The following is a 27,315-nucleotide window of genomic DNA, read 5'->3' on the forward strand; positions in this document are numbered from 1 at the left end:
AATTTACGAGTGAAATTTGTCGGTTCTCTTTTTATTTTATTTTTCCCGGGCGGTTCGTATTTTTCGTTATAGTGTCTGTTTTATTAAAATTATTGATCTTTACATACATTTTTTGTAATTTTGTGCGTTATAAATTGTGGTTATATTTGTGTGGTTATAAATTGGTTTTCAAAATTATTTTTATATTCAATATAGTGTAGTGTCTTTGTATAAATTTTGATCGAAAGGATTGTTGCAATTTGAGAAATGGCAATGAAAAGGTGAGTAAGTATGTTTAATATAATTTAATTTTTTAAAATTATTTGTAGTTTGCATTATAATGTGGTAATTTTTTATATTATCTAGTAAAACCACAACGTTTTATGAGCAATGCATTTCGTGAGCCATCTTGTCCTTAATATTTATTCGATATCGACTTTTTTATAGAAATATTTTAACTTTGTGTTATTGGCACCGATGTCAAATTTTCACGCGGCGGACCTGTGAATTTAAACATATATCGGTACCTACCTCCTAAAACCTACAGGTCTTTTTTCATTAGTTCAATTTTAAAAAATCATAAAATAATAATTGGACTGATAAAATCATATTCGAATTTCTTTCGACGGACATGCAATCTGTGGGGATCACCGAGGCAACACATGTAAAGAATGTAGTGACAACTAGCGTGTTTCTCAATTTTTTACCAATATTATATATTCGTATTTTATATAAAGTTCTCAAAAAGCATGTTGCACTTATTTTCTAAATGTTTTTAGAAAGGGTTTTTTTTGTGGTATGTTAGTTTTTCTTAATACGGGACTGTCGTACATTTTATCTACAGAAATGCTTTTATAATTTTAATCCAAATAAAATACTCAAACTAACTAACTAACCATCACGCCGCTTCCCCGCAGGGGTAGGCAGAGAGAATAGAACGCCACACCACTCTGTCTTTGCAAACATTCTTCGCCTCTTCCACGTTCATGCATCTTCTCATACATACCCGCCGATTGTTACGACTCCTAACCTGACCACTTTCAAGTATTTGGCATACCTGATCGTGCCACGTTTTTCTCGGTCTTCCTCTGCTCTTTTTTCCACTTACATTCGCCTCATAAATTTGTTTTACCGTTCTTTCCTCACTCATTCGTTCTACATGTCCAAACCATCTCAACACACCTTTCTTAATTTTATCGATAATGCTTATCTCAGCTTTGCATTCCTTCCTTATTTCACTATTCGCACATCTATCATACATCGTTTTGTCGCACATTCTTCTGAGAGATCGCATTTCGACTGCATTCAGTTTACTTTCATCCTTCTTTTGCCAACTCCATGTTTCACTTCCATACATTAGGGTTGGAACCAGGACTCCGTTGTGCACTGCCAGTTTAGCTTATCTTATCATCTTTTGTAAAAAGCCCCGTAAATGCCCAGACTTCCATATTCTTCTTCATCTTTGATGAGATGTCAAAAAATAATTTAATATAGATTCGTCGTATTTTGGGAGTCAGAATTGGGATTTGAAATAAAAGAAAAGGTTTATTTATGATAACGATATCAACTTGTTTATTGATGCGTGAAAGAAGCCATGTTTATAATGTAAGTCACACATACTTAAATGGTAATATCGGTAGAGATTCCACCAGGGTGAGATAAGATAAAAACTCCGGTGAAGTTGTGGTGTTGGGTGTGTCTCATAGTACAACCGAGAGTTCTTCCCCCATCCTCTCTGATAGAATCCCTGATCCTCCATTACACCTGTCAACCTGTCACGTTTTGCTCGCGTATGATAAATACATTTAAGTTTCAACAGAAAAAAATATTTATAAAATAATAAATTGTATATAAATTAACATTAAAGTATTAAATAAATTAACCGTTCGACAAGATCTAAAAACCCAGGCATCCCTCGTGTTTTTTTCACATACGTCACTATTTGTTGGTTTAAATTAGGCTTATATTTATCTTGTTCTGTACAAAGCCTCGGTTTTGATGTTTTAAATATTAAATAGATTTAAATGTTGAGTGATGTTTAGAAGTCGATTTCGGGGTTTAGGTCGAACCTGGGTGGAAATGCCATGCCATCCAGCTGGGGACGTGCTCCGTGTCGTTGAGGCTGAAACACGATCGGAAAAACATTAGTATACATGGCGGCACCTCGCTCATCTGATCCGATCAAAACACTCTGAAAACTTGGCTTTGGTATACATGCTGGATACAGGATGCTGTTGGTTTTGTAAATAAGGAACAACATATATAGCAATCACTATCAAACTAAAGAACTAAAAACTGTATTAAATCACTTTTTTTAACACAGGACACCACATTTGTCTGCATGTATCATAACTTTTATATGGTTTTCGCACGTTTCTTTGTGCTTTTGTAAAAAAATCTGAACCCCAAGACAAAACTAGTGTCATTTAAAATGACTTACAACTTTTGTTTGGTTATTCCAACGCGGAAAGGAGTCCGCGCTTCGTAGGCTAAAGTGTAATAAAATAAAAATAAATCACTTAGATCCAGAGGAAAGAAAAGAAGAAATTGTTAAACATGTTTGAAATCAAATGTGACTGCTTACCGCTGGGCTTGCTCCTCTGGCGGCAGATCCGGCGCGTCCCTTCGCGCGGAACTTGCTAATGGCCTGTTCAGCCAGGTCGGCTCTCTCCTCCGCCTCTTCCAACTCTTGTTGTGCCTTGCGGAATTTCGCAAGGTTAAGAGCGGCAATTTCTTCGGCTTCCTCGATCTGCCTCTTGTAGGTCTTGATCTTCTGCTGCAGCTTGTCTACGAGATCCTGCATGCGCTCGTGGTTCTTGCGGTCTTCTTCGGCCTGGAAGCTAAGCTCCTTGATGCGGCGTTCTGATTTGCGGAGGTTCTTCTGAGCATCAGCATGTCGCCTCTGCTCACCGTCCAATTCGTTCTCCAACTCTCTGACGCGCTGTTCCAGTTTCTGGATTGCCTTCTTTCCTCCCTTAAGGGCATTGGCTTCGGCTTCATCTAACCTTACCTGCAGCTCCTTAATTTGGGTTTCGAGGGCTTTCCTAAGTTTCTCTTGGGTCTGGGCATGATCTTGTTCTGCTCTAAGTTCATCAGCCAATCTTGCGGCATCAACCATAGCCTTCTTCGCCTTTTCTTCGGAGTTCTTGGCCTCGTTCAGAAGCTCATCAAGATCTGAGTGGAGGGTCTGGAGTTCAGCTTCGAGTTTCCTCTTGGCTGCGGATACTGAAGCGTTCTGGGCAGCGAGTTCGTTAAGCTGTTCATGGGCATCTCCCAATTCCTGCTCAGCCTGGCGACGACCACGGTCAGCCTGTTCCAAGAGTGTGCGGGATTCTTCAAGTTCGTTCTGAAGAGCGTTGGCACGACGTTCGGAGATTCCAAGCTGTTCCCTGGCATCATCGCGAGCGCGCTGTTCTTCCTCGAGGGCGGTCTGGACATCCTTGAGCTGTTGTTGGTAACGTTTGATGTTCTTCTGGGCTTCAGCGTTGGCCTGAAATGATGAAATGGTAAATTTATATTTTTTGATATTTTAGATTTGTAATATATTCATTGATGCGACTAATGTGCGGAAGAATTACCTTGTTGGCGTGGTCCAAAGCAATTTCGAGTTCATTGATGTCAGCTTCGAGCTTCTTCTTCATGCGCAGCGCCTCAGCCTTACCCTTGGCTTCGGCTTCGAGGGAAGCTTGCATTGAGTCCAGAGCGCGCTGGTGATTCTTGCGGGTGTTTTCGAACTCTTCTTCCTTCTCCTGGATCCTGCGGTCGATTTCCTGGCGAACCTGGGACAGTTCAAGTTGGGAGCGGAGAACCTTGTTCTCTTCCTGTTCCAGAGCTGATTCAGCCTCCTCAAGAGCGGCCTGGAGTTCATCTTTCTCGGCCTCAAGGCGCTTCCTGGCCTTCTCAATTTCGTGAATGTTGCGTCCACCCTCACCGATCTGGTCGAGCAAGTCCTTGACTTCATCAGCCAAGTTCTTGTTTTCACGACGGACGGCTTCAAGCTGCTCCTGTCCTTCTTCATAAGCTCCCTTAAGACGGAACAGTTCAGTGGAGTAGTTGCGGCATTCCTTCTGGCTAGCATCAAGCTCGGCAGCCAAGTCATCAACCTTGAGTTTCCATTCTCCAATGATCTTGTCGAACGCCTTTTGCTTCTTCTCAGCGGCGTTGGCAATGGCTGTAGCACGGTCAACCTCCAGCTGCAAGTCCTCGACTTCGGTAGCGAGGCGCTGCTTGGTCTTTTCGAGGGCCAGGCACTTGACGTTGAGTGATTCGATGGTCTCTTCAGCCTCAGCCAGGCGAGCTTGGAGCTTGCGCTTGGCTTCCTCAAGTTCTTCAGAGCGAGCCAATCCTTCGGACTCGTACTTGGAGCGCCACAGTTGAGCTTCGGCGTTAGCCTTGCTGAGCTGGCGCTGAATGTCAGCCTTGCCTTCGGCTTCTTCTTCCACTTGTTCGCGGATGTTGTCCAGGTCGTGTTCCAAGTTGCGGAATTTGCCAAGGAGGGTAGCGCGTTCCTAAAATAAATATTAAAAATAATTAATTTTCATTATATTATAGATTCATAAAAAAACAATTTCGTTTTTTTGAACAATTAAAGTAACGTACCCTGCCTTCCTCATCGGCCAGCCTCTTGGTATCTTCAAGCTGAGTGGTGAGGGAAACCTTGATCTTGGAAAGCTGAGACACCTGTGACTCGGCTTCCTCCAATTGACGGAGGAGGTCTGAGTTCTCAATGGACAGCTTCTTCTTGGCGGCATCGAAGTCATTCAGGGTGCGGTTGGTCTCATCCAACTTTCCTTGCACTTCGTTCAGTTGGTGCTGCAGCTGCTTGGCCATCTTCTCTTGGGCAGCCTGCACATCGATTAAAAAAACAGTTATACATTGGCGGTAAAATTGTGGTTATTTAAAAGTTTAATTTTATTTCATATTTCACGCTTGAAAAGGTATTTGATAACGCATTAATTTTACAAACAAATACAACACATATTATTTTTAATATTAAATATACTTACTTAGTTGTTTTTTTATTGGTTTTACTTTGCTTACTTGTTTGAGTTAATATTTTTAATCATCGATAAGAAAAAACTATATCATCTGCATTCATATTAGTATTTTTTTGTAATATAACATATAATTAGGTTTTATTAGTCAAACAATTATGTTTAAAATGCTGATTTGATTATTAAATGAATGATAAGTCAATGAATGATGTGGCATATTGGCAGTTGTGTGCAGGTAAATCAGATCTATTGTCTAAAAGCTGAAAAAAGGCCGCGCATTGTTAAGCTGCTATCTTTTTTTGTCTCGAGTGTACCTTCTCATTGGACAGGTGATCGATTCCAGCGCGAACGTCGTTCAATTCACCAAAGTATTGGGCGCGTTCCTTTTCAGCCCTAGGGACAAATGAATATAAAATAAACTACGAGTAAGTGTATTTTTGTTTGTTGTGGTTTGTGAGATTCCTGCCGTGTACTGTTGGTTACAAGTTAAAACGGACGAATACTGGAAGGAAGAACATACTCGTACTGATATGTAGGTCCACAACACTAACTGTAAGGTTTTTATCGTCCCAGAAACCTTGTAACGTGCAACATTCATTGGATTGGGGACATTGCATGCCCTATTTGGGCTATCAGTTTACCTTCTCTCGGGCCAACTGATCGACGGCACCGCGTGTCTGGTTTAATTCATTGTGGCAAGAGGCGCGGTCATGTTCAGCCCTAAATTTAAACAGCAATACATTTGAAATACACATCCTTAAAATGATTAAAATAAATTCAGCTTGGAAAATACTTACTTAGCCTTGAGTTTGTTGAGCTGGTCGACTTGCTCACCCATCTCGGCAACGGAGTCATTGTGCTTCTTACGGAGATTGGCAAGAGTTCCCTCGTGCTGGATGTTGGCCTCCTCCAAGTCACGACGCAGTTTGCTCAACTCGGCTTCGCGTTTCTTGTTCAGCTCGATCTGAGCAGAGGTAGCGCCTCCGGCTTCTTCCAGACGCTCACCCAACTCTTCCAGCTCGCGAGCCAAGTCAGCGCGCTGCTTCTCGGCCTTAGCGCGAGCTTGGCGTTCTGATTCGACTTCCTCTTCCAGTTCTTCGATACGGGCCTGCAGTTCCTTGATCTGCTTCTGCAGCTTGGAAACAAGGGATTGTTCGTCTTCGAGCTTAGCGGTAAGGGATGAAATTTCCTTGTCCTTGCGTTGGATGGTCTGTTCGAGTTCTTTTTTGTTACGTTCGAGGTCGGATACGGCTTCCTGGGTGAGTTTCAGGTCGCCTTCAACCTTCCTCTTGGACTTCTCTACATCACCGCGCAGCTTCTTCTCGCGCTCGAGGGAATCTTCCAACTCATCCAAAGTCTGTTCGAGCTTAGCCTTAACCTTGTTGAGGTGGTTGACCTTATCTTCGGAGGCTTGGAGCTCCTCAGACTGCTTCTGGCCGGATTCTCCCTGGAGTTTCTTCTCCTTGTTGAGCTTGTTGATGAGTTCATCCTGGTGGGCGATCTCGTCGTTCAAGTTGCGGATCTGGTGATCCTTGGTCGCCTTGTCTTGTTCAGACTTCTGGACGGATAATTCCAAGTCTTCAACATCCTTCTTCAGCCCGGAGATCTCTTGTTCGAGCTTCTTCTTGCCCTGGAACAGCTGGTTGCGGGCATCTTCCTCCTGGGTGAGGCGCTCCTGGGTGTCCTATAAAACCAGATTTTTTGTTGAAAACGTTGTGTTTGATCGTTACTTTTTTATTTCTTCTATCTATTCGTTGATAAACTAATGAAATGGTAAAGCATACGTATGTACTACATATGTAAACCCTTTAATGGGCAACGGTGTGTACGGACGGACCCTTAATGCCTAGGTGTACGGATGGACCGGTGTACTATTTAATACGCGTGTATATTTGCACTGACACGAATATTATTCTGTTTATGCACGTTATTAATGTTCCAGGGAGCAGTAAGCGGTGCCCACCCACAAGTGTAAATAGCTCGCGGGCTATAAACATCTCACGGCGCACACCTTTATGGAACGCTTCAAGAGTTCTCTGCATTTTTTGAGTAAGTAAATACGCTATATGTAACACTATCAAAAATATGTTTTGGAGTGGTGCCAAGATTCACACTCCTACATTTTTGCATGACACATAAATTTATTCCTGCGATTTAAAATCTAGTTTGTCAAAATTACTGGAGTTTTTTTTAATATTCCGCAATCAAAAATATGACACGATACATATAAAGTCTGAATAATGTGCTCGCTGCTTCCAGTGACCTTACTTTGCGTTTCAACAAACGTAAAAATAACATTTGTAAATAGTGGATTCGCTTTACTTCTTAAATTGCGTCAGCGCCAATTTAAACGGACCGATTTTCACATTTGTTACATTTCAAACGATAGTATAAATAAAGAGAACTTCTGATAAATTTATGGGGAATTCGTAAAATATACTCGTAAAATCTATTCTCAGTTATATACACAAACTAAGCTACAAGGAAATGTCGAATACGTGCTAATATTGCGTTATATAAAATAAAGTAATATAACATTTGTATAGCGTAATTTAATATCGAATAATAAATACGTACATAAAAATCACTAATATAATTTCAAATCATTTCACAATTATGTTTTTTCTTTCAATTGATTATTCGGAAATTATTTAAAAAAAAATTGAAACAATAGTTTAGTTTTTCAATATTTATCACCTATTTTTCTGTTCTGCATCTTACGTCTCTCTTTCATCTAACTGCATAGAGTTGCAATGAACCCAACTATTGAAATATTAAATCCGCACTTTAAATAAAATTGTAAACACGATTCAGTTTGTACATTTTTTTTTCAAAAATATAAATTGCGTTATGGATACTAGAATCCCACCAAGGGAGATTATTAGCACTATTAATCCTTTCGTATTTTATGTGTAAACGTTGACTTTTATTATTTATTTAATTTTGACGAACAAATTTGCGTGTATTGGCTTATAAATGTATTCATTTGAATAAAGATTCACTAACGAATGTAAAATAAAAGTGTACTTACACGGAGTTGAGAGTCCAGGTCGTTCTTCTGGGCCTGCAGCTTGGCGGTCTTCTCCTGGAAGTCGGAGAGAGATCCCTTCTCTCCCTCCAGTGTGCTGAGCAGTTCAGTCTTCTCAGCGAGGAGTTTGCTGTTGAGGACCTCCAGCTCCTTGCGCAGCTTCTCTTCACGCTCGAAGGCTTCCTGCGCCTTGGCTGCCTTCTCTTCCAGTTTCTGCGAATAAAGGACTTTCTCGTTGTAGTCCATCTCTTTGATTGACCCCATCGTCATCTTGTATCATACGCGGTTAATGAATTTAATATCCGAAGTTAATATCCTTATAATTTGCGAATTCAGATTCGATCGTACGCGGTTAGGCAGCGGATTCGTTTCGGTAATCGCCGTGCCAGAGGGTGGAAGGCCACAGAAGGCCGATGTTATGTCGCGAAGACCGCGGGGCGAGCACTGGTCGAGTCGGGTCGCTCTCGGTCCACTCGAGTCCCACCCACACCCCGCTCCATGACTGGAGTCCGGCGGAGTCCACCTCCCCTCCCGCGACCGCCCACGAACACCCTCGCGGCTCTGGATGCCGTTAAAAATATAAGCAAATTAATTTCTACACCGACGTGACGAGTGAGATGACTCCCGAGATTTATATCAAATTGGCCGAGGCGCAGAAAACTCCAGAGCTTTCGGAGTCTGAAATAGCTGACAGGTAGAAGGAGCGCGCTTCTGCCTAAATGCGGGCACGGTGTTGCGGATCGGATCTCGCGGCACAGGTGATAGCTCTCGCTCGGCGGCCGACGGATTTAGCCCGCCCATTACCGCCTCGGATAAACATCATAACCGCCTGCAATCTTATACACGTGCAGCATCTCCGTTCCACCATTAATCACGCGATGCAAAAATAAAACGAGGAACTCGGCAACCGACATTTTAAGCGCCGCGCTTATCCTCGCTCCGAGAATAAGTATCGTGAATCATTTTTACGAATACTTACGGCAATCTCATCCTCGATACGGGTGACGTTGAGGAGGGGCTTGACCTTCTGCCACATCTTCCACCATGGCCAGGTGCGGAGTTGGAGGTACTTGCGCAAGTTGCGCTGGACGACTTGCAACGCCAACCTGGGAATAGCGCATCGTTAGTATTGCATTACCTCGGATAGCACTTACCGCATTAGGTATTGTAGCCGACAATCCACAAACCTCTGGTCTTGCAACTTCTTGAACTCCTTACGGGACAGGTAACCTCTGATGTAAGATTGGAGCCAGGACACGATCTTAGACAAGCGATCGTCACGCAACTCTTCCATCTGACCCAGGACTCCGGCGCGGAAGAATACCTATTCCACACATTGTCAAATTAGGGCTCCGTGAACGTTAATGTCGGTATTATATTTCATTTCATGCATATTTCAATACTCACATTGCAGACCAACCTTAGTCAGAATATGAACGCATTCCGTTTTTAGTAAAGGAAAATAATTTATGCATTTGGAATTAGTGTAGTGTATGTACAACGAAATAAGCAGAAATAAAATTGTTAGACAGCGTAAAATATATAAATTTATACTACAAGTAAGTTTTTAGAAGAAATGAGATATTGATTAACGGTAGGGAGTAGTGTCTACCTTTGTTTTTCCCATTCTGAAGGACTCGGCGTCAAGGCCAGTGTGTTCCAAAATTTTCTCAGTCGCTTTTTCAGGTGAGATAGGTTCTTTGACTAGGTTTATGCACAGAATTTTGTATCTGCGATAACCAATCGATAAAAATGAATTAGTAAGTAATACAAAAATAAAATCAGTTATGAATAAACATACCTTCGTGTAAAATACGGGGTCAAGGTGTTTTTCTTGTTTTTAACACAACACTCGGGACAAGGGTTTACTTACTAATCTACATTTGTTGGTGCGACATCATCTTCGAGTCAGTCGAAGAATGCCTCTACGTGTAATGTTACTACTACTACTAATGAAAATGATTTATTATATCAAAGTCCTACGGATGGTAAAAAAATCTGAAATGAAATCCATTCATCCAATATTGTCAGTAGAATGGATATACATGATGTGGATTCATACAGAATTTGTGTTTTGTGCCTTGTGGGTCATAGTACAAAGCTAGATATTAGTGAATAACAGGTTGATCTCTGGATAGGGACTCCATTACCAGGATCCGGATTAGTGATGTCGTATTGGTTTTGAACACTGGGTTAAGAAGGGGTATTCTGGCCGATCTATGCGGACTATAACACATGCCTTGGTGTGACCCAGACGGTATGACTCGGCGTCCAAGCCTGTAGAATCCAGGATGACACTCGCACACTTTTTAGGGTCGGTCTCCTTGCTCACGGCTTGGGGAGCCAGGATTTTGTATCTACATTGAAGGTAAGGAGCAAAGGGATGAAATATTTTCACACTTACATTTGTATTTTCTCTATCTATTTGGATAGTCATGCCTACGGGTAAAATCATATGAAGTATTTTTGGTGGTGGATATATCGGTCTGTGCTAGGTTTGGAAAATTAATCTACGAAGGGAAACTCATTGATCTATAAAATACACGATAACACCGCTTGATTCATGATCAATTTAAATGCTCTTTCGAGATTTTTCTGAGGAAGGGTCACACTGGAGTATCAAATGGGCAGTGGGCAGTCCCTCATGGGCTGGTTTCGCGGAATTGTGATATGTCACTCTTACTAAGGATCAATACTCTGATGAAGGTAAACCCCAAATCGTCAAGTCTACTCATTCAATCTTGCCTTTGTGTGGCCAATACGATAGCTCTCAGGATCCAGAGCGACTGATTCTAAACACTTGGCAGCGGCGACCTTTGGTTCTTTTTCCGCAGTCATGATGGCTGGGGCAAGAATCATGTAGCTGTTTGTTGGAAATAATCACACTATATTAAATCCGACTTCAAAATATACCACTTTCAACATTAAAGTATTTTCTTTACAAAAAAAGAAAAACATTCGCTCATTTCTTAATAACGACTTTAAAATTAAATAATGTGTTGCTAAATACCTATAAATTTTCAGGTACCTAGTACCTCTCGAATAAGAATATTAAAAGAAAGTTAAAAATACTATAACAGGTGTGCTTTTTCACTTGATTTTTTGCTTCTAAAGATTTTCATAAAACTCTTTGATCTTAAATACCGAATCGTAAACAAACAACTCAAATTCGAAAGTGGTAGACTTATTTTAAATACTTTAAGTTAGTTTATTATTGTAAACGTTTGGGAGATCTAAAGTGATTCTTACCGGAGCTTGAAGTCGGGGTAGACCATCCTGTTGGGGAAGCCTTTACGGCAAATACGGATACCTTCAAGCACACCGTTACAGGTGAGCTGATGCATCACAAGATGTGAGTCAATGAGACCTGGAAAAGTCACGCCATGAATATGAGGGAAAACTCCGCGTTTGGCGCCAAGCTTCTCGGTCCCTAGATATTACTCTTGCACTTACCAGGCTGTTTCAACTCATTGGGAATGATACAACGTACGAAGTGAGGCTGAGTAGACCTCAGGGTGGTCATCAGGTTGTTAAGTTGTTCCTGTGGATAATACAATTTATTAGTTCATCGATATTTTTTCTATTTTTTTCTAGAATGACGCATGATACGAACATATAACAGAATAGAATACTGAGTCGAAAATTCATGAGTGGTAATTTTCATCTGTGAATAGCTTCGAAAGCTCGAATTTCAGGCAAAGGTTTTCTTTTTACTTTTCATATCAAATTATACATAATATTGCACTGAATTTTATTTAAACTTTTTGACTAGCGATCTGGTATTATATTACCGATATCGTCAGTCTGACGTATTTAACCAAGAAAAACGTTTTATTAAACATAATTTCAACTAAAAATTATTTTTAACGACTAAAGACTTTTTTTAAACTTTTTTTGTTGATAACTCTGTTTTAAAATTTCACCCACAGTATTTTTGACTTAATATCGTAAATATTTAATTTTAGTAAAAACAAAACGCACACGACAAACAGATATTATTTATACATTTCCCAAATACTTCTCGACAGATATGAACTGTTGCCTAATGAATTTGTTTGTTTCAATAGATAGATTGGATCAAGAAAAGGTCATTAGGATGGCAGTTTTTTCATATATCTGTCCGAAGTCTCATCAAATTTACTTACTATTAATAAGATGGATCTGGGTGTCACACAAACCCACAAACTGTTGCAGTGGTGGCTATCTAACACACTATGGCTGTTGTACCAGAACGTGAATGGTTGTTATTAGATTTGCCTATTGGGACATTGTTGGTCCATCGGCTCCTTCACATTGAAAGATAACAATGAATGATTCATATGTTTCCACTTTGTATTATGGAGTTCGTGTATGATAACAGTAACAAACCGTGTTATATCTACCGACAACAGTATAATAAAACACAAAAATCAAAGTGCTGTCATGATTGCATGTTTCTCAGATCTTATGTACTAAAATGTCCAGTCAATTCCATCGAGATGGCCAATTCAGACTGTCGCATCAACATAAGATCCCGAGAAACAACACTCGCACTATTTTTCTATATTATTACATGGTATTCGATAAATGTGATTCATAGATGGTGTTATTAATCGGTTGCATTCGTTACTCCAATGCCTGATTGTTTGTGTCGGGCAACCGAGAACTGATCATAGGAGGACTGCAAACTGGATGCTGTGATACTAATTCCTAATACTGACCTTGTAGGCTGATGATACGGTGGCGAAACCGCCACCCTTCTTACCACGTCCACCTAAACAGAGATGTCAAACATAGAACAAAAAAGCGACATCGTAAAAAAGCTCCTTTACTTTACCGTAAGTGTTTGTTGATGGATCGGATGATACGAATGCGGTGTTAGAGAGCGTTTTGTTAAGAATTAAAGATGTTTACTCGGGTAATGCTGATACAAGGATCGAATGGTAGAAATTAAAGGAAGAATTATACGAAGGTTACAAGAAGAAAGCCAACAAACGTTCTGCGGTCGGACAGAAAGGTTCAAGAAATAAGATCGTAGGACTACAAGTAAGACAAAGAGTAAGCCAAGCTTAGATATTCCGATCTTCCCGCTTCTGCTATGGAAATGAGACGTGTCTGACCCAGTGGTATAATTGGCCAGCAAATAAGAAGGTGAAATAACCTTGTACAAGGATGACACGGTCTGGAAGGCAGATCCCTTGGCGCGCTTAGCGGTTGAACCTACGTCATCAGGGTACAATGTTAGATTATGTCAGAGTATTGTGAAACGATTATCATTCGCCGATATACAAATATATCTGCTTAATAGTATTACTAGTTGAATGGATAAGGTACGGAATTGAGGTCGATTTTTTGGTTATTCCAATATTTTTTTTAAATACACAGATTATGTTTTGTTTTGGAAAAAAATGATTTTGATTGGTTTGATTAATCCATTCAGCCATTTGTCGTATTTAAGGCTTATTGTGAATGATTTATATGTGAACATATGAATGAGAATAATTTGACATAATAATTTGAATTCGGCATTAATTTTCCAACAAGTGATTTCTGTCTCAAAAATGAAATTAAAATATTTTATTCATTTGAACAAACATGAGAATAATATACAAACTCGGCATTGATGTTCCAATCAATGATTTCTGTCTCAAAAATGAAATTGAAATATTGTATCAATTTGAACATACATGACAATAATTTTACTTAACAGCTGACGACGATAATAATATAGACTCGGCATAGATGTTCTTTTCAATGATTTCTGTATCTTAAATGAAGATTAAATAATTCATTAATTTAAACAAACATAAAATAATTTGACTTAACAGTTATCGACGATAATAATATAAACTTGGTATTCATGCTCCAATTAGTGATTTCTATCTCAAAATAAGTTTAATTTCAAGTTTAATAAATATTTCATTATTTTGAACATACATGAGAATAATTTGACTTGACTGTTGTCGACGCTAATAATATAAACTCGGCATTAATGTTCCAATCAATGATTTCGAGATAAAATAATTAATTAATTTGAACATACGTGAGAATAATTTGACTTAACAGCTGTCGGCGCTAATAATATAAACTCGGCATTAATGTTCCAATCAATGATTTTGAGATAAAATAATTAATTTAAACATACATGATAATAATTTAACTTAACAGCTGTCGAAGCTAATAATATAAACTCAAAATTAATTTCAAATAAATGTAATAATTTATCAATTTAAACTTTTATGAATGTGATTTTATTGTATAAATTTGGTTTTCGAGAAAGAAAGTATAAGTTTTTTTCATACCCTTGCCGCCAGCATCTCCACCAGGAGCACCGCCGGACTGTCCGGGGTGGTCAGCGAAGATCTCGACAATCAGCTTGTTGACACCCTTCTTGAACTGGTCAACCACGGTGTCGTTCAAGGGATCCTTGTTCTTTTCTAGCCACCCAGTGATGTTGTAACCGACCTGTGAAATGAATAATTCCCTCATTAATAAACATCTACCATCAGTTCGGATTTATTTACGCAGTACTTATGCCCTTTTTAAATTCACGAAATTTACAAATTTTCTTTACCATACTTCTCAAAAGAATAGCATCTCCAAGTTTGCAGAAAAGTGCAATTATTACACACTATTTGTGTGGACTAACAATCAAATAACGCAGTTTCTTCATATTTGTATTATTTACCGAAAAAAAAATGGTGGAAAATCCACTTTTATACCAAGGACTACACGGAAGTCCAAACTTAAAACACAGTAAGGCACATTTTTGTAGTACGTTTTATGCATTTTTTGATTAGGTAGAATCTATTTAGTCCAAAAATGCAAAAAAACCTACTAAAAATGTCCCTTACTGTGTTTTGAGTTTGGACAGCCGGACAGTTCTGGCATCGATTTTAGTTGATATGAAATTTACTTGACGTATGAAAGTTGCATAAGTTGTATTTTAAGGCACAATATACGATTAATCGCACTTAATTTTCTTTAAACCCGGGTAACATTTGACGTAGGTAATTTAATATTTTGCTTATTAATTTTTTTGCAAAAAGTTTATTAAAACAAGTATATAACGCTCACCGGTGAATAATTATACACTTATATTTATAACATTTTTGTAAAAAAAAAAAAAAAATGACCAACCACAAAGGAAATGCTTTAAATATTAATAATATTGAGAGTGTGAATATTTTGCTTTAACTGCCGTTTCATATTGAAATATCAAGTTTTTCTTCTAAATAAATGTATAGTTTTACAAAAGAAAATAGTTATTGAAAAGCTAGGAGTTAAAAAAAAAATTCAATATATATATTCTAAAAGAAAATCAAATTCTAATATACATATATTCTTTTTAAAAATATGCGTTAAAACACACCCGGCTCTTAGCGCGACCGTTCACGTTCTGAATTTGAACGTTTGAGATCTTAACCAATCAAAGTCAACTGTAAGAACTGGGTTACTTACGTTTCCGGCATAATGGCCGATGGCGAAGTTGGCAGGCTGGCAACCGGGCTTTGGTGGTTTGGGCTTCAGGAAGGGGGCAGACTTGCCCAAGTGGTTGTTGTTCAACTTCTCCTCGAAGGTCTTGTCCGTGGCTTTGGGGAACATAGACTCTTCCTCAAGGATGGAGAGGATACCCATGGGCTAGATGGAAACAATCAAGGTTTCGGTAATCGTTCAAATCACCAGCACGAGTTATATTTCATGAATCTACTTTCTTGCTTAAACAGGCTTTGTTTGAATATTTATATTTATATTTAATGTCTTTTGGACTACTAAGGATTTTTTAAAGAAACGTTAAAAAATTTAAGCAAAATCGAAATCATAATAAAATCTAGAAACGAAATTATTAAAGAATTTATATCTTCAAAACAAATCATAAAAATTAAGCCGTTTTAAAACTATGCTTCAAAAACTGTTAACACAATAAATTATATCTCATTTGGTTAAATTTTTATATTCAAGAAAAATAAAATGCAGTATTATTATAAATTCTCAATTCAGTTTTTTTTCTAATAAAAATTCTGGCAAGCATTTTATTTTTCCTGGAAAGCTTAATTATTGACCAATTTGTATTTTTTTAATAACTAAAGCTGTCCATTATTGGACTAAGCCAACCTTACCTTGACACATCATCTATGCGGCTGACGATCGGTGCAATCGCGGAGTTTGTGCGGTTCTAATGTAAGCTATATATTGTATACAAATATAGTATCATGCAACACAGATGAGTGAAAAACACACGGTTTGAAAGCGTAAAATAGGGCACAGTCGACTGGTTTTATTACTATAGTATTTCAAACTAATATCGGGTCGGACTGAATATTAAATGCAATCAAAATGTAACCATCTAATATGGCTCGAGTTTGTTTGCAAAATACGTTTAAAAATTTCAGGTAGTCATTATCCAAAGAATAGACCGTCCGACCCCTTCAGTGCATGTTATATCTTTTTTGGATATTCAGCAAATTTTGTGATATGTACAATCGAACGGAGTTTTGCAGTCTATATTATAATTATTGAAAAATCTATTGAAATACTTAGAAACAACGCTATTTTCATTCCTTTATTTCGTTATTATTGTTGATCTAAAAGGGCTGTACAAGTTTGAACGGGGGATTTTGTATTAAATCTAAGTAAACAGTTAAATTGGCTCAAGGGATGTTATTAATCTGCACTAAGATGCAGTTCGTAAGTGTCCTACACTTGCAGTGTTATGGGTTGATTACGTATTTTCCATTTCCAATACCTTTTCGATTAAGTCTATGGTGGGCTGGAGGTCCAGGCCAAAATCAATAAACTTCCAATCGATCCCTTCTCTTTCGTACTCCTCTTGTTCTAGCACGAACATGAAGTGATTGAAATATTGTTGCAGTTTTTCGTTTGTAAAATTCACGCAAAGCTGATTAAAACCGTTCGACTGGCCGGCCGAACGGAACAAGGGGGCATTAACAAACAAACGTAACACAAACACTTCAGATGTTTATAGAAGAAGTAGAAAACATTAAACATATAGTGTTTACAAGTTATTAGTAAAACACTGGAGAATCGAGATTATGTCAAACATTTATAGGACGATAACTTCTGTTAGCAGTTATCGCCTCCTGGATGGGGGACATCAAAGGAAAACAACAAACACACGAAAAGGATTATTTAGGTTCCGAGATTTCGCAAGTCTTTTGCATTTTGTCACATATGTGTTTAGCGATTGAACGTTCAAGTACTCTGTCGCGGTAACAGTATATTCAATAAAGAGTTACGAAATCTCGAAGCTCATATATCTCGAGAAGGCGGAGCCTTGTCCATTCATGGCCGCCATCTACCTTTTCAATAAGGTCAATGCAATTTTGGAGATCCATGCCGAAATCAATGAAAGTCCATTCGATGCCCTCTCTCTTGTATTCTTCTTGTTCGAGCACGAACATGTGATGGTTGAAGAACTGCTGCAACTTCTCGTTGGTGAAGTTAATGCAAAGCTGCTCGAAACCGTTGTACTGTAGGAAGACACGAGTGGGACAATCACCGTTAGTAAAAATTCCTCTTTATTCAGGTTTTGTTGTAATAGTAAATATTAATAAGGATAATACATTTGCAGTGACGATGATTCGTATGCAAGAAGGGGTTAATTAGTTTAGGGGGAGTTCCGCATTCCGACAATCACAGGGGTAAATAAATATGGTATATTTATAACGTAACGTATTCAGTTTCATGTAAATACTAGTATCGGGTTCACACTGTCTACCTAATACAAAGGCAGATGAGGGTTTCATCAGATCGAGACGATGAAATACGAGGACAATACAATACGACAAGACGTCACAGGGGTGATTGAGACGAACGACCAAACCTTCGATGACCGCCACTCCGGACTCCGGACTCCGGCCGACTGAAGTGCTCGTAACTCCACAAAACCGAAACAATTACCTTCTCGATCAAGTCAATGCAAGCGAGCAAATCCATTCCGAAATCAATGAAGGCCCAATCGATTCCTTCCTTCTTGTATTCTTCTTGTTCCAGCACGAACATGTGATGGTTGAAGAACTGTTGCAACTTCTCGTTGGTGAAGTTGATACACAGCTGCTCGAAGCCGTTGTACTATTGGGTGGGATGTTTTGTGGGGAAAAATAATCTCAATTATTTACATTCGGGAACTGCATAATCTGAGGGTCATTTGTGTCTTTGTGTTCGTAAATTAGATACTTTCTGTACCTTTTTGCGTTTGTTTTTCAGTGTTAGCATTCTATGAGATTCGTTGCATGGTCATTCCGTAGAAATGATATTTGTGAGGAAATCCAATTGTTTCAACTATTGGACTCGGGTAAGTAGTATGGAGAATTCTGTCATTCAGTTTACATCGGACAGTTTGTGAGACTTCATGCTTCGGTATTATCTTATTAGAATCAACTTTCTTACTGTGTTAATTTTCGCGGAGAGTCCTCGACTTGCGCCGTTTCGCCCGTGTGAATTGAGACTTGAGAAAAATTAATAAAGTAGTGTTAGTTCAGACACCGATGGGCCGACGTTCTGGTGTACCTTTTCGATAAGATCAATGCACGCCAGTAAGTCCATTCCGAAGTCAATGAACGCCCAAACGATGCCTTCCCGCGTATACTCTTCTTGCTCCAGCACAAACATGTGATGATTGAAAAACTGCTGTAGCTTTTCATTTGTGAAGTTAATGCAAAGTTGCTCAAATCCGTTGTACTAAAATGTTAATTAATTAAAAGCGATTAATAAGCGATATCTGTAAAAATAAAGTAGTGGTTAATAGTTGTGAGTGATTTATTAAATAATGTTATTGATGACGAAGTTTAATGACGTCTTCGCAGATTAACGTAACGATATCAATGTTAAGTTGAGATCTGAAAGTTAGAAGTTTTCTGCAACAGTAGTATCTTACAGAATACCGTTATATGTTTATTATTTTTAAATCACACCCCGTGACTTATAATATTATTATTATGAATATTTCTGAAAGAAATCAAATTAGTTCACTCCTGTGTGTACTGCGTCTGTGAAATATCTTTGATGAATCAAGTATAATATGTAATAATCAGTTGATTGATTTTGGTATTTTATATATCAGTATTGTCATTATTATAAATCAAAAGTACGAACTAGAATAATATTGTTTTTATTTAAATAAAGGAGTTTAAATTCTGATATGAAAATAACAAAATCAATCTTAAGTGTCAAATACATTTCCACAAATAATAGAATCAAATAATAATAATAATATTTTTTATGAAAAAGTAACAACTAATAAGGAAAGAATTGAAAAATGTCTAATTTTGAATGATTTGAAAATTGCAAATTGCAAGACAAAGACTTGTTGGCAAATATAAAACATGACATATAAATCAAAGAGGTTGAAGACCATTTAGAAAACATTTATTTTTTTCTATTTAATATTTTGAACTTGCTAAACAAATTTGGTAGCTGGCTACCTTTTTGAAGTTAAATTATTTCTTAATGAGAAAACTTAAAATATTGAAAAAAAAAATAATTGAATTGATTTCTTTATTCTACTTGACTGTGTGTAAAATACTCACGTCGAAAATCTCGAACCCGGCAATATCCAGCACACCGATGAAGTGCTGCCTCTTCTGCTTGGTGTCTAGGGTCTCGTTACACTTCTTGACGAGCCACTTGAACAGCCTGTCGAAGATACCCTTGCAGAGGGCGCCGACGGAGTTGGCCACCTGGTCCTTGTTACGGCCCTGGGTCACGAACTCGTTACCGACCTTGATGCGGGGCTTCAGCAAGTTCTTGTACAGATCTTGGCAGTCGACGCCCAACAACTTGGCGACGCGCTCTCCCTCCTGCGACCAATATTACATAAACTTGTCAGTACAACAGCCAAACCGCCACTAAGACTCATAGGTCAACGTTTTCACCGAGAAAGATGGTATTCTTCCGCTTGTTTTGAAAAATTCTCACTTTTCACCTGCCGAATTCCATAATATATAATACTTCCTTAATTTTTGTATAGGATTGAAGAAGGATTTAAAAGATTTAACGAGGATTAAAAGTATTCGAAAACATCAGCAAATAAAGAAAACTAAATCCGGAATAGAAGCTCAATCTACTTGTGAAACAAAAAAAATATGTATATTAAATTTGCGAATCAAGTAAAAATGTTAGAAATTAAATTTAAGAATCATATCGACCTGATTTGTGTTGGAAAAGCCACAATATTTATCTATAGGATTAAGCAATAATGATTATCTAGTCATAAAAATAAGGAAGAATACCAAGATTGGAGGAGTTCGGAAACCATTGCAAATAGTGCTGCCCAGGAAGGCTACCGTCAGTGATCGCCATTCGAGAGATCGGACAGGGTACATAAAGAAGAAGTACTGAGATGTATATGAAAAGAAGTCATTACCTCAGTTCCGTCAGCCTCAGCCTGCTCTTCACGACCCCTCTGCTTGAACTTCATACCACCCATGTGCATGACGGAAGCGGTGATCTTGTAGATGTCATCCTTTTCTTCTTGGGTGAAACCCAAAACGTCGAAGGCTTGCTACACCCCCCAAAACACAAACATGTCAGTAAATACATAACCACTACGTTTTTATCAATACCCTTTTTAATATAAACATTTTAATAGTGACTAGAATGAAGAAAAAACAGTAAATTTTTTAATCAAATTAAATTTAAAAGTATTCAGTTTGAACGTTAACTTATATGACTTTTTTACTGGAAAAAATGTGATTCAATAAAACGTGAATTGGTACTTACCCCTCATTATTTGACACTTAACGAACTACAAAACGATATTAGTTGTGGCAGATTTGCGTGTGTTAGAGCATAATGCAAAACCGAGCTGTGCATGTTTGGATTCTCGGTCTTTCAAAGCTAAGGGATCGGGAATACACGTGGGTTTGCTTAGGAAATATTCTCGAATTCTTACGGAATGAAAACCACATATATTTCTCATGGAAATTATAGTCAATAACGTACACAAACTTTCAGAATCACAGTACTTGATTGGACATAAACAAATCATATATCCGTCAATCTTTTTCTACGGGAACTATTACTACAATAATAACTGTAACGATACAACAATTGATATCTATTACGCGTCATTCATCGGCGAAGCCATAAAAAAGTTACCATGTTTTTAAGCTTGCCGATGGAATAAACACATAATACTACTATACAAAGATCATAACTTTTATCTTCAGTCGTGCACTGTCGATATGGGGCATACAAGGTACATTTACTACGAATAGACAATACTTTGTCACATCTTCCACATGCGCAAAGATATTCGGGACACGACCACATGTAGGGGTGGAAATCATCAACTGAACAGAACAGACGGAGTGTCAGCAACACCATTCCATATGGATGTTGGAAACAAGACACTCCCGTGCCTCGCATAAATCAATAGAACTTACATCTGTCAATGCAGATTCTTCCGAATCATCCATACTGGGAATGGTAATCTTACCCTGGGAGACATTGTAGTAGTCGTAGATATTGTCACTCAAGAGACACTTGCCTTTGAGAAATCAAATAAAAAGTATGGAATTAATTAAATGCACGCAACTATCGATTATACATGTGGGTCCCTAAAACAGTAATAAAACTCGAACGAACTGACAACTGCCACGTGCTATCCTGTGAAAATGTGAAAGGAAAAATCTGTGCACCTTCCAAACCTCGTCGCGTGATGAGCGGAATTTGACATCGTCAGCAAACGAGGGTGTTTTCCGAGCTCATCACGGCGACTCTGGAATACGTCAACATGTGCATAGTGTCGCAAAATTAGTGCTGAAAGAATACGTAATATCTGTGCGAGTGACCAACACGTGCTCGCCAGAGGCGCATGTTTGGGACGGGCCAAGCCAAGCGTAGGGCGGAGAGCGGCGGAACGCCTCCAACGGCGTACTTTAGCATTTATAGTGTAGTCATTACTTTTTTGCATCGAATACTATCCTTCACTGTAGGATTAATCTAAATTTTTAACCGCGATACGTACGACTATAAAACGTTTAACTGCATTGACCTTCAAATAATCGCTTATGGCGGAATCAAGTCGGTTGTCACAGATAAGTCTGTAAGTGGTTCTTTAAAATGGTTATTTAGTGTAGCTGGCACTTTAAATCTTTACATGACATAACTTTCAAAATGGTAGTTATGAATTATATTTTGTTACGGAAGCGTTTGCATCGCTTGTCTGAAAAAGGCAGCAACACAACACCCGGGTAACCATATTCAGAACAACGTACTGCAAATGTAATGTCAAGCAAAATATAGGCTGCGTGACTATCTGTGCATATTGACTGTGATTTAACCCGCGTTCAGCCACAAAATGGTCATACGCCCAAATGAATATGGATTGTTGGAAAACGCTCTATAGTGCATCGTATCGGTTTACTTTTTGGACGAATTGTTGGGGCCTAATTTTGGAAGAAATGTGCGGAGGCGCGCCGGCGCTTCCGCCGTGCGTCACTTACATCTGTGACGTCAAACTCCAGTCCGTCGTTGACTCCTGGAATTCGCGTCTTACCATTGCATATGAAGGGATAGTCGCCGATGTGGTTGGAAAGCAAGGTCACCTCTGTGAATTCATTCAAAATGTAAAATTTCGTGAAATTGAAAATCTTTCTTCAGTGGACGAAACGAATGAACACCTAGTTTGAATTCTATCAACCTGTCACAGGTGACGACTTCGGATTCCAATATAATTCCTACATAAAATGTACGTCTTTAGAACCGTTCCGTGTCTCTTCGAAGCTGACGATGATAAAGTGTTAATATGTTAGGTAATACGAATACACTAAAATGATTTTTTTAGTATATTAAACCATGAGCTAACGTAGGTATTTGCATCGGGATTAAGTAACATATTTTTTTCTATCCGAGTGGATTTTGAAACATTGGTAAATTAAAACTATCCAGTGTATATTTTTGGAATGTTTTTTTAGTATTATATCATAGATAGTATAGAGGTAAACACCTATGTATCAAATACTAAAAAAAACATACCAAAAAATAATAGTAGAGAGTTTTATATATCACTATTAAAATCCATTCAAATAGAATTAGTAAGATTCTTCTTTCCGATGCATTTGTATGTTGAAGAGGTGATGAAACGGTGGTTTCGTGTTTAATAGTACAAACAAAAGTAATACGTATAATATAGAGATAGAAATAACGAAGCATTTGTAGATCGTCATTATTTTAGTTAGGCGGGAAAGAGAATGTTAGGACACAGATGCGGAAGGTCATATAACTCCGCACTTACATCGGTGACCAACATTTCCTCGTGGTCATCAACGCTTGGAATTGTGGTTTTACCCTGGGCCACGATGTTGTAGTCATGAATGTTGTTGGACAACATCACGAGTTCTACACAAGTATAAATCATATGTCAATATAATGATTTGGGATATTAGTAACCCACTTGTCAAGAATTTAAAAAGAAGCCAAGTCTTGTAATTCTTTTGAAAAAATAAGCCAAAACGGTATGTATCGTATGTGTATTTTTTGTGAATCTACGTTAAAGGCGAAAACAGTATATGTAAGCGGAAAACTGTTGGCTCTGACATGTGAAGCTGTCAGCTTCGCACTTACATCGGTTATACCCATTTCTTCGCCATCATCGACGCTCGGGATGGTAGTTTTACCCTGGGACACGATGTAGTAGTCCATAATGTCGTTGGACAACAGCACGAGGTCTACACAATGGTTACAGCAAGTGTCATAAGAATTACTTTTATTTGTAAGGTTTACTTATGATGTTACCTTACTGGGGATTAATAAGAACTAGGGGGACGAGTTAGGGTCGGGGCGGGATGTGGGGGCTAGGGTTTGGGAACATTACAAAGCGGAGCACACTGAAACTCGAGTGCGGTGAGTACACAGATTCCGCACTTACGTCGGTGATTCCCATTTCCTCATTATCATCGACGCTAGGGATAGTAGTTTTTCCCTGCGACACGATGTAGTAGTCATAGATATCGTTGGATAAGAGCGCTTTTTCTAAAGATTTTCAACAAACGTCACAGTATAAGTTTATTTGATTAAAAGTTTTATGAATGAATTAATGATGGATGAAACGATACATAACTTTCATGTTCTTGAAAACATCGTAAAATACTTTTGAAGAAATGCGTTTTCCATTGCGGAAAACCACATTTTTATGTTTATCGAAAATCGGCGCTTCTCATTACGTTATTTTCTTACCAACGAAACAAGTCAAAATAAAAGACATCACATATTCATTGAAAATGTGGCATCATGCATTGTTTACACTCGTTTGGCATCAATTACTACAAAGTATTTATATTTACAATAGAATGGCAAGATAAAATTTCCTTTTTTGTTTTCTGTTTAAGAAAATAGCAACGATGTACAATTTGAAATCCAAGAATTTCAATTATTCTCGCGCTTACATCAGTTAGGACACATTCTTCACCGTCGTCCACATTTGGGATTGTGACTTTACCCTGAGACACTATGTATTGTAGTAATCATAGATATCGTTGGATAACAGAGTGAGATCTAGAGAACAGAAAATCCATTGAATTGATCTGCCAATATATGTAGGTACAATTACTGATTTTAATGACGAGGTAAACTGGCAAACACTAACATGTATAATTTTGGAAATGTGTGTCGTTGTCGAATCACAAAGAAATGTATAATTTTTTTATATGATTTGACGAGATGTCGATGTAATGAACCCGTCGAGTACTTTGTTTAAACTAAGTATTGTTCGAAACGAGGTCTTCACTCGACGATTTAAAATATCAACATCTCGTCTTGTAACACATGTGTAGGATGAGAATGGGTCGAGAGGATTATGAATATGTATGTATGTTTTCATAATCAGGAAGGACAAAAATTCAACATAACTACAAAATCAGCAACATAATTGATGAACAACTGTATGGCGCAGACTCGTACTCCTGCGTACTATTTCTAAAGCATTCAGATGGTTCAAATATTTTTCTACTAGGGTGGTGATTAGGCTTTGGGCTTTGTATATTTCCCAATTGTCCCTACAATGTTGTGTGTGTCTTGTGTATGTGTGTCTGTGTAAGGGTGGCATAAAATCACTACGGGTTCTCAAGTAGAAGATAAGCTGTTGGGTCTAGTATTTGTGCCCAATTTCTGTCTGCTGCTCCCCGTCGGTCCGCCAACTTACATCTGTCAACGTACACTCTTCTCCGTCATCCATGCTAGGAATCGTAGTCTTTCCTTGCGACACGAAGTAATAGTCGTGAATGTCGTTGCTCAAGTTGCAAATTTCTAAAGGTATCACCAAAAATAGGTTATCATCTGCTACGCGCCATTGTTCCCAATCGTTGCTCAATATTTTATCAACAGTCTGCACATCGATCGAAAAACTTGACTAATTTCTAATATATTTCCAATCAAAATACTGTTAAACATTTGTAACTGCATCTGGAGATGCCCGTTAACAAATGAATGCACTAATTTGTGCAACAGTCCAACGAGCATGATTTTAATGGAGTCCCATTTTTTTATGTGTTATTTTGGAAATAATTTTAAAATCAATCAACTTTTTCTGTTTAAAATAGAAAACAATAAGATATAAATCAATAAAATGCTTAGATAAGAATGTTACAAATATTTTCCTAAATGATATACGTTTACCAAGAAATTGCAATTAGAAAATATAACATATTTTCAATTTTTTCTTAAAAAAAATTAAATATTTGCATTCCTATGATAAATACAAATATTTCGATTATTTTATCCATATTAATTTCTAAGTTGACAAAAAATTAAAAGAAAATTCTAGTAGAGTAGAAGTTGTACCTCGGACCTCAGCTTCAAAGTCAACGATGTATGTATTAAATTGACAATGGTCGAAAATTTTAAGGTAGATTTAATTACGCCAATAAAAAAAAATATTGTAAAAAAATGCATTTCTTGATTGGAAGAGAAAGATTTCTTTTGAAAAATCTTTCACCTTTTGCTCCGAATAAAACTATGAATACCTTTTAATCCTTCGACTGCTCCAGACATCATCTGGTAGAAGATGTGGTAAGAACGCTCAAGAGCTTGCTGGGAGATGACACGAGCTTTCTCAAGCAGATCTGAAAGAAAATTTAGTTTCATAAGTTCCCGTCCGTATTTCTCTGAAATTGGCAAATTAGTCGTTCCTTAAACTTGGTACTTTTTATCTCAAATGTTTGAATCGTTCAAAATCTAAGTCAGTCAAAGATCAATATTGAACATCGACCTAATAATTTTCTATTTCTTTTAATTTATTCGTTTATTTAACTCAAGTTTTACCCATTTAATATAAAAATTATTACAAATTACCTCATATTTTGTAATTCTTAAGAACTGTTTCCTGTGTCAGATTCTCACTTGTCGCGCATAAGTTACAAAGTTTTTGGTCTTGCTTTAAATGACTTACTCCTTTTTTCGTCAATTTAACTTCATCTTATATTTGCATTAAATTTCAGGTAATATACAAGTACTAGTATTTTACTACGCTTTTATTTTATTCTAAGTATTTGAAAAAATAACTTACATGTCTCAATATCAGCTCCGGCCAGTTTTCCTGATGGACCGAAATGGATACGGATGAATTTACCCTGGGGAAGAACGAAAAGCCAATTTTACATTTTAGAAGAATAAATTCAATTTCTTGTACGACTGTACATTGTTTGATGCCAACCAACTTCTTAGAGATGGTATCCATAGAAGTATAAAAAGTTTGAAAGACAGTCTTGGAGATGGTACCCAAAGAAGTATAAAATGTTTAAACAATAGTCTTAAAGATTGTATCCAAAAAAGTATAAAAAGTTTGAAAGACAGTCTTAGAAATGGTATCTAAAGTATCAAAAGTTTGAAAAACAGTATGAGAGATGGTATTCAAAGAAGTATAAAAAGTTTGAAAGACAGTCTTAGAGCTGGTACCTAAAGAAGTATAACAAGTTTGAAAGACAGTCTTAGAGATGGTATCCAAAGAAGGGTAAAAAGTTTGAAAGACAATTTTAGAGATGGTATCCAAAGAAGGATAAAAAGTTTGAAAGACAGTCTTGGAGATGGTACCCAAAGAAGTATAAAATGTTTAAACAATAGTCTTCAAGATTGTATCCAAAAAAGTATAAAAAGTTTGAAAGACAGTCTTAGAAATGGTATCTAAAGTATCAAAAGTTTGAAAAACAGTATGAGAGATGGTATTCAAAGAAGTATAAAAAGTTTGAAAGACAGTCTTAGAGCTGGTACCTAAAGAAGTATAACAAGTTTGAAAGACAGTCTTAGAGATGGTATCCAAAGAAGGGTAAAAAGTTTGAAAGACAATCTTAGAGATGGTATCCAAAGAAGGATAAAAAG

At 37.7% G+C, this 27,315-nt stretch overlaps 1 protein-coding gene and 1 long non-coding RNA gene across 51 annotated transcripts in view; one reads left to right on the forward strand and one right to left on the reverse strand.

The window, feature by feature from the left end:
- LOC148309591 (uncharacterized) overlaps positions 1–27,315 on the forward strand; it is a 155,000-nt gene that overhangs the window by 398 nt on the left and 127,287 nt on the right. Inside the window, exon 2 of the long non-coding RNA XR_015837509.1 lies at positions 6,916–7,022. This is a non-coding gene — a long non-coding RNA (uncharacterized LOC148309591). The remainder of the gene's footprint in view (positions 1–6,915; positions 7,023–27,315) is intronic.
- Positions 1,524–27,315, reverse strand: part of Mhc (myosin heavy chain) — a 37,253-nt gene continuing 11,461 nt past the window's right edge. For 6 of the 50 annotated variants that reach the window (XM_088259801.1, XM_088259802.1, XM_088259803.1 and 3 more), the window contains 21 exons: positions 26,507–26,570; positions 25,965–26,063; positions 21,387–21,490; positions 20,366–20,503; positions 19,530–19,799; positions 17,902–18,072; positions 15,442–15,621; positions 14,283–14,445; positions 13,142–13,200; positions 11,455–11,542; positions 11,251–11,368; positions 10,241–10,358; positions 9,189–9,325; positions 8,981–9,107; positions 8,005–8,214; positions 5,771–6,657; positions 5,288–5,366; positions 4,579–4,824; positions 3,558–4,487; positions 2,564–3,469; positions 1,524–2,101 (listed from right to left, as the gene is read on the reverse strand). In XM_088259801.1, the coding sequence (XP_088115927.1) occupies positions 2,018–2,101; positions 2,564–3,469; positions 3,558–4,487; positions 4,579–4,824; positions 5,288–5,366; positions 5,771–6,657; positions 8,005–8,214; positions 8,981–9,107; positions 9,189–9,325; positions 10,241–10,358; positions 11,251–11,368; positions 11,455–11,542; positions 13,142–13,200; positions 14,283–14,445; positions 15,442–15,621; positions 17,902–18,072; positions 19,530–19,799; positions 20,366–20,503; positions 21,387–21,490; positions 25,965–26,063; positions 26,507–26,570 (5,178 nt within the window). In that variant the 3' untranslated portion in view covers positions 1,524–2,017. Of the gene's footprint in view, positions 2,102–2,419; positions 2,469–2,563; positions 3,470–3,557; positions 4,488–4,578; positions 4,825–5,287; positions 5,367–5,614; positions 5,694–5,770; positions 6,658–8,004; positions 8,215–8,980; positions 9,108–9,188; positions 9,326–9,613; positions 9,732–10,240; positions 10,359–11,250; positions 11,369–11,454; positions 11,543–12,701; positions 12,755–13,141; positions 13,201–14,282; positions 14,446–15,441; positions 15,622–17,300; positions 17,472–17,901; positions 18,073–19,529; positions 19,800–20,365; positions 20,504–21,386; positions 21,491–23,872; positions 23,977–25,144; positions 25,249–25,964; positions 26,064–26,506; positions 26,571–27,315 lie in introns of all 50 variants that reach the window. The other 44 variants (XM_088259819.1, XM_088259821.1, XM_088259822.1 and 41 more) reach the window with 28 other exon arrangements.

This window comes from Brachycentrus maculatus, unplaced genomic scaffold (genome assembly GCF_059751285.1).
Source record: "Brachycentrus maculatus isolate JH-2025_06_01 unplaced genomic scaffold, ASM5975128v1 h1tg000120l, whole genome shotgun sequence".
Lineage (NCBI taxonomy): Eukaryota > Metazoa > Arthropoda > Insecta > Trichoptera > Brachycentridae > Brachycentrus > Brachycentrus maculatus.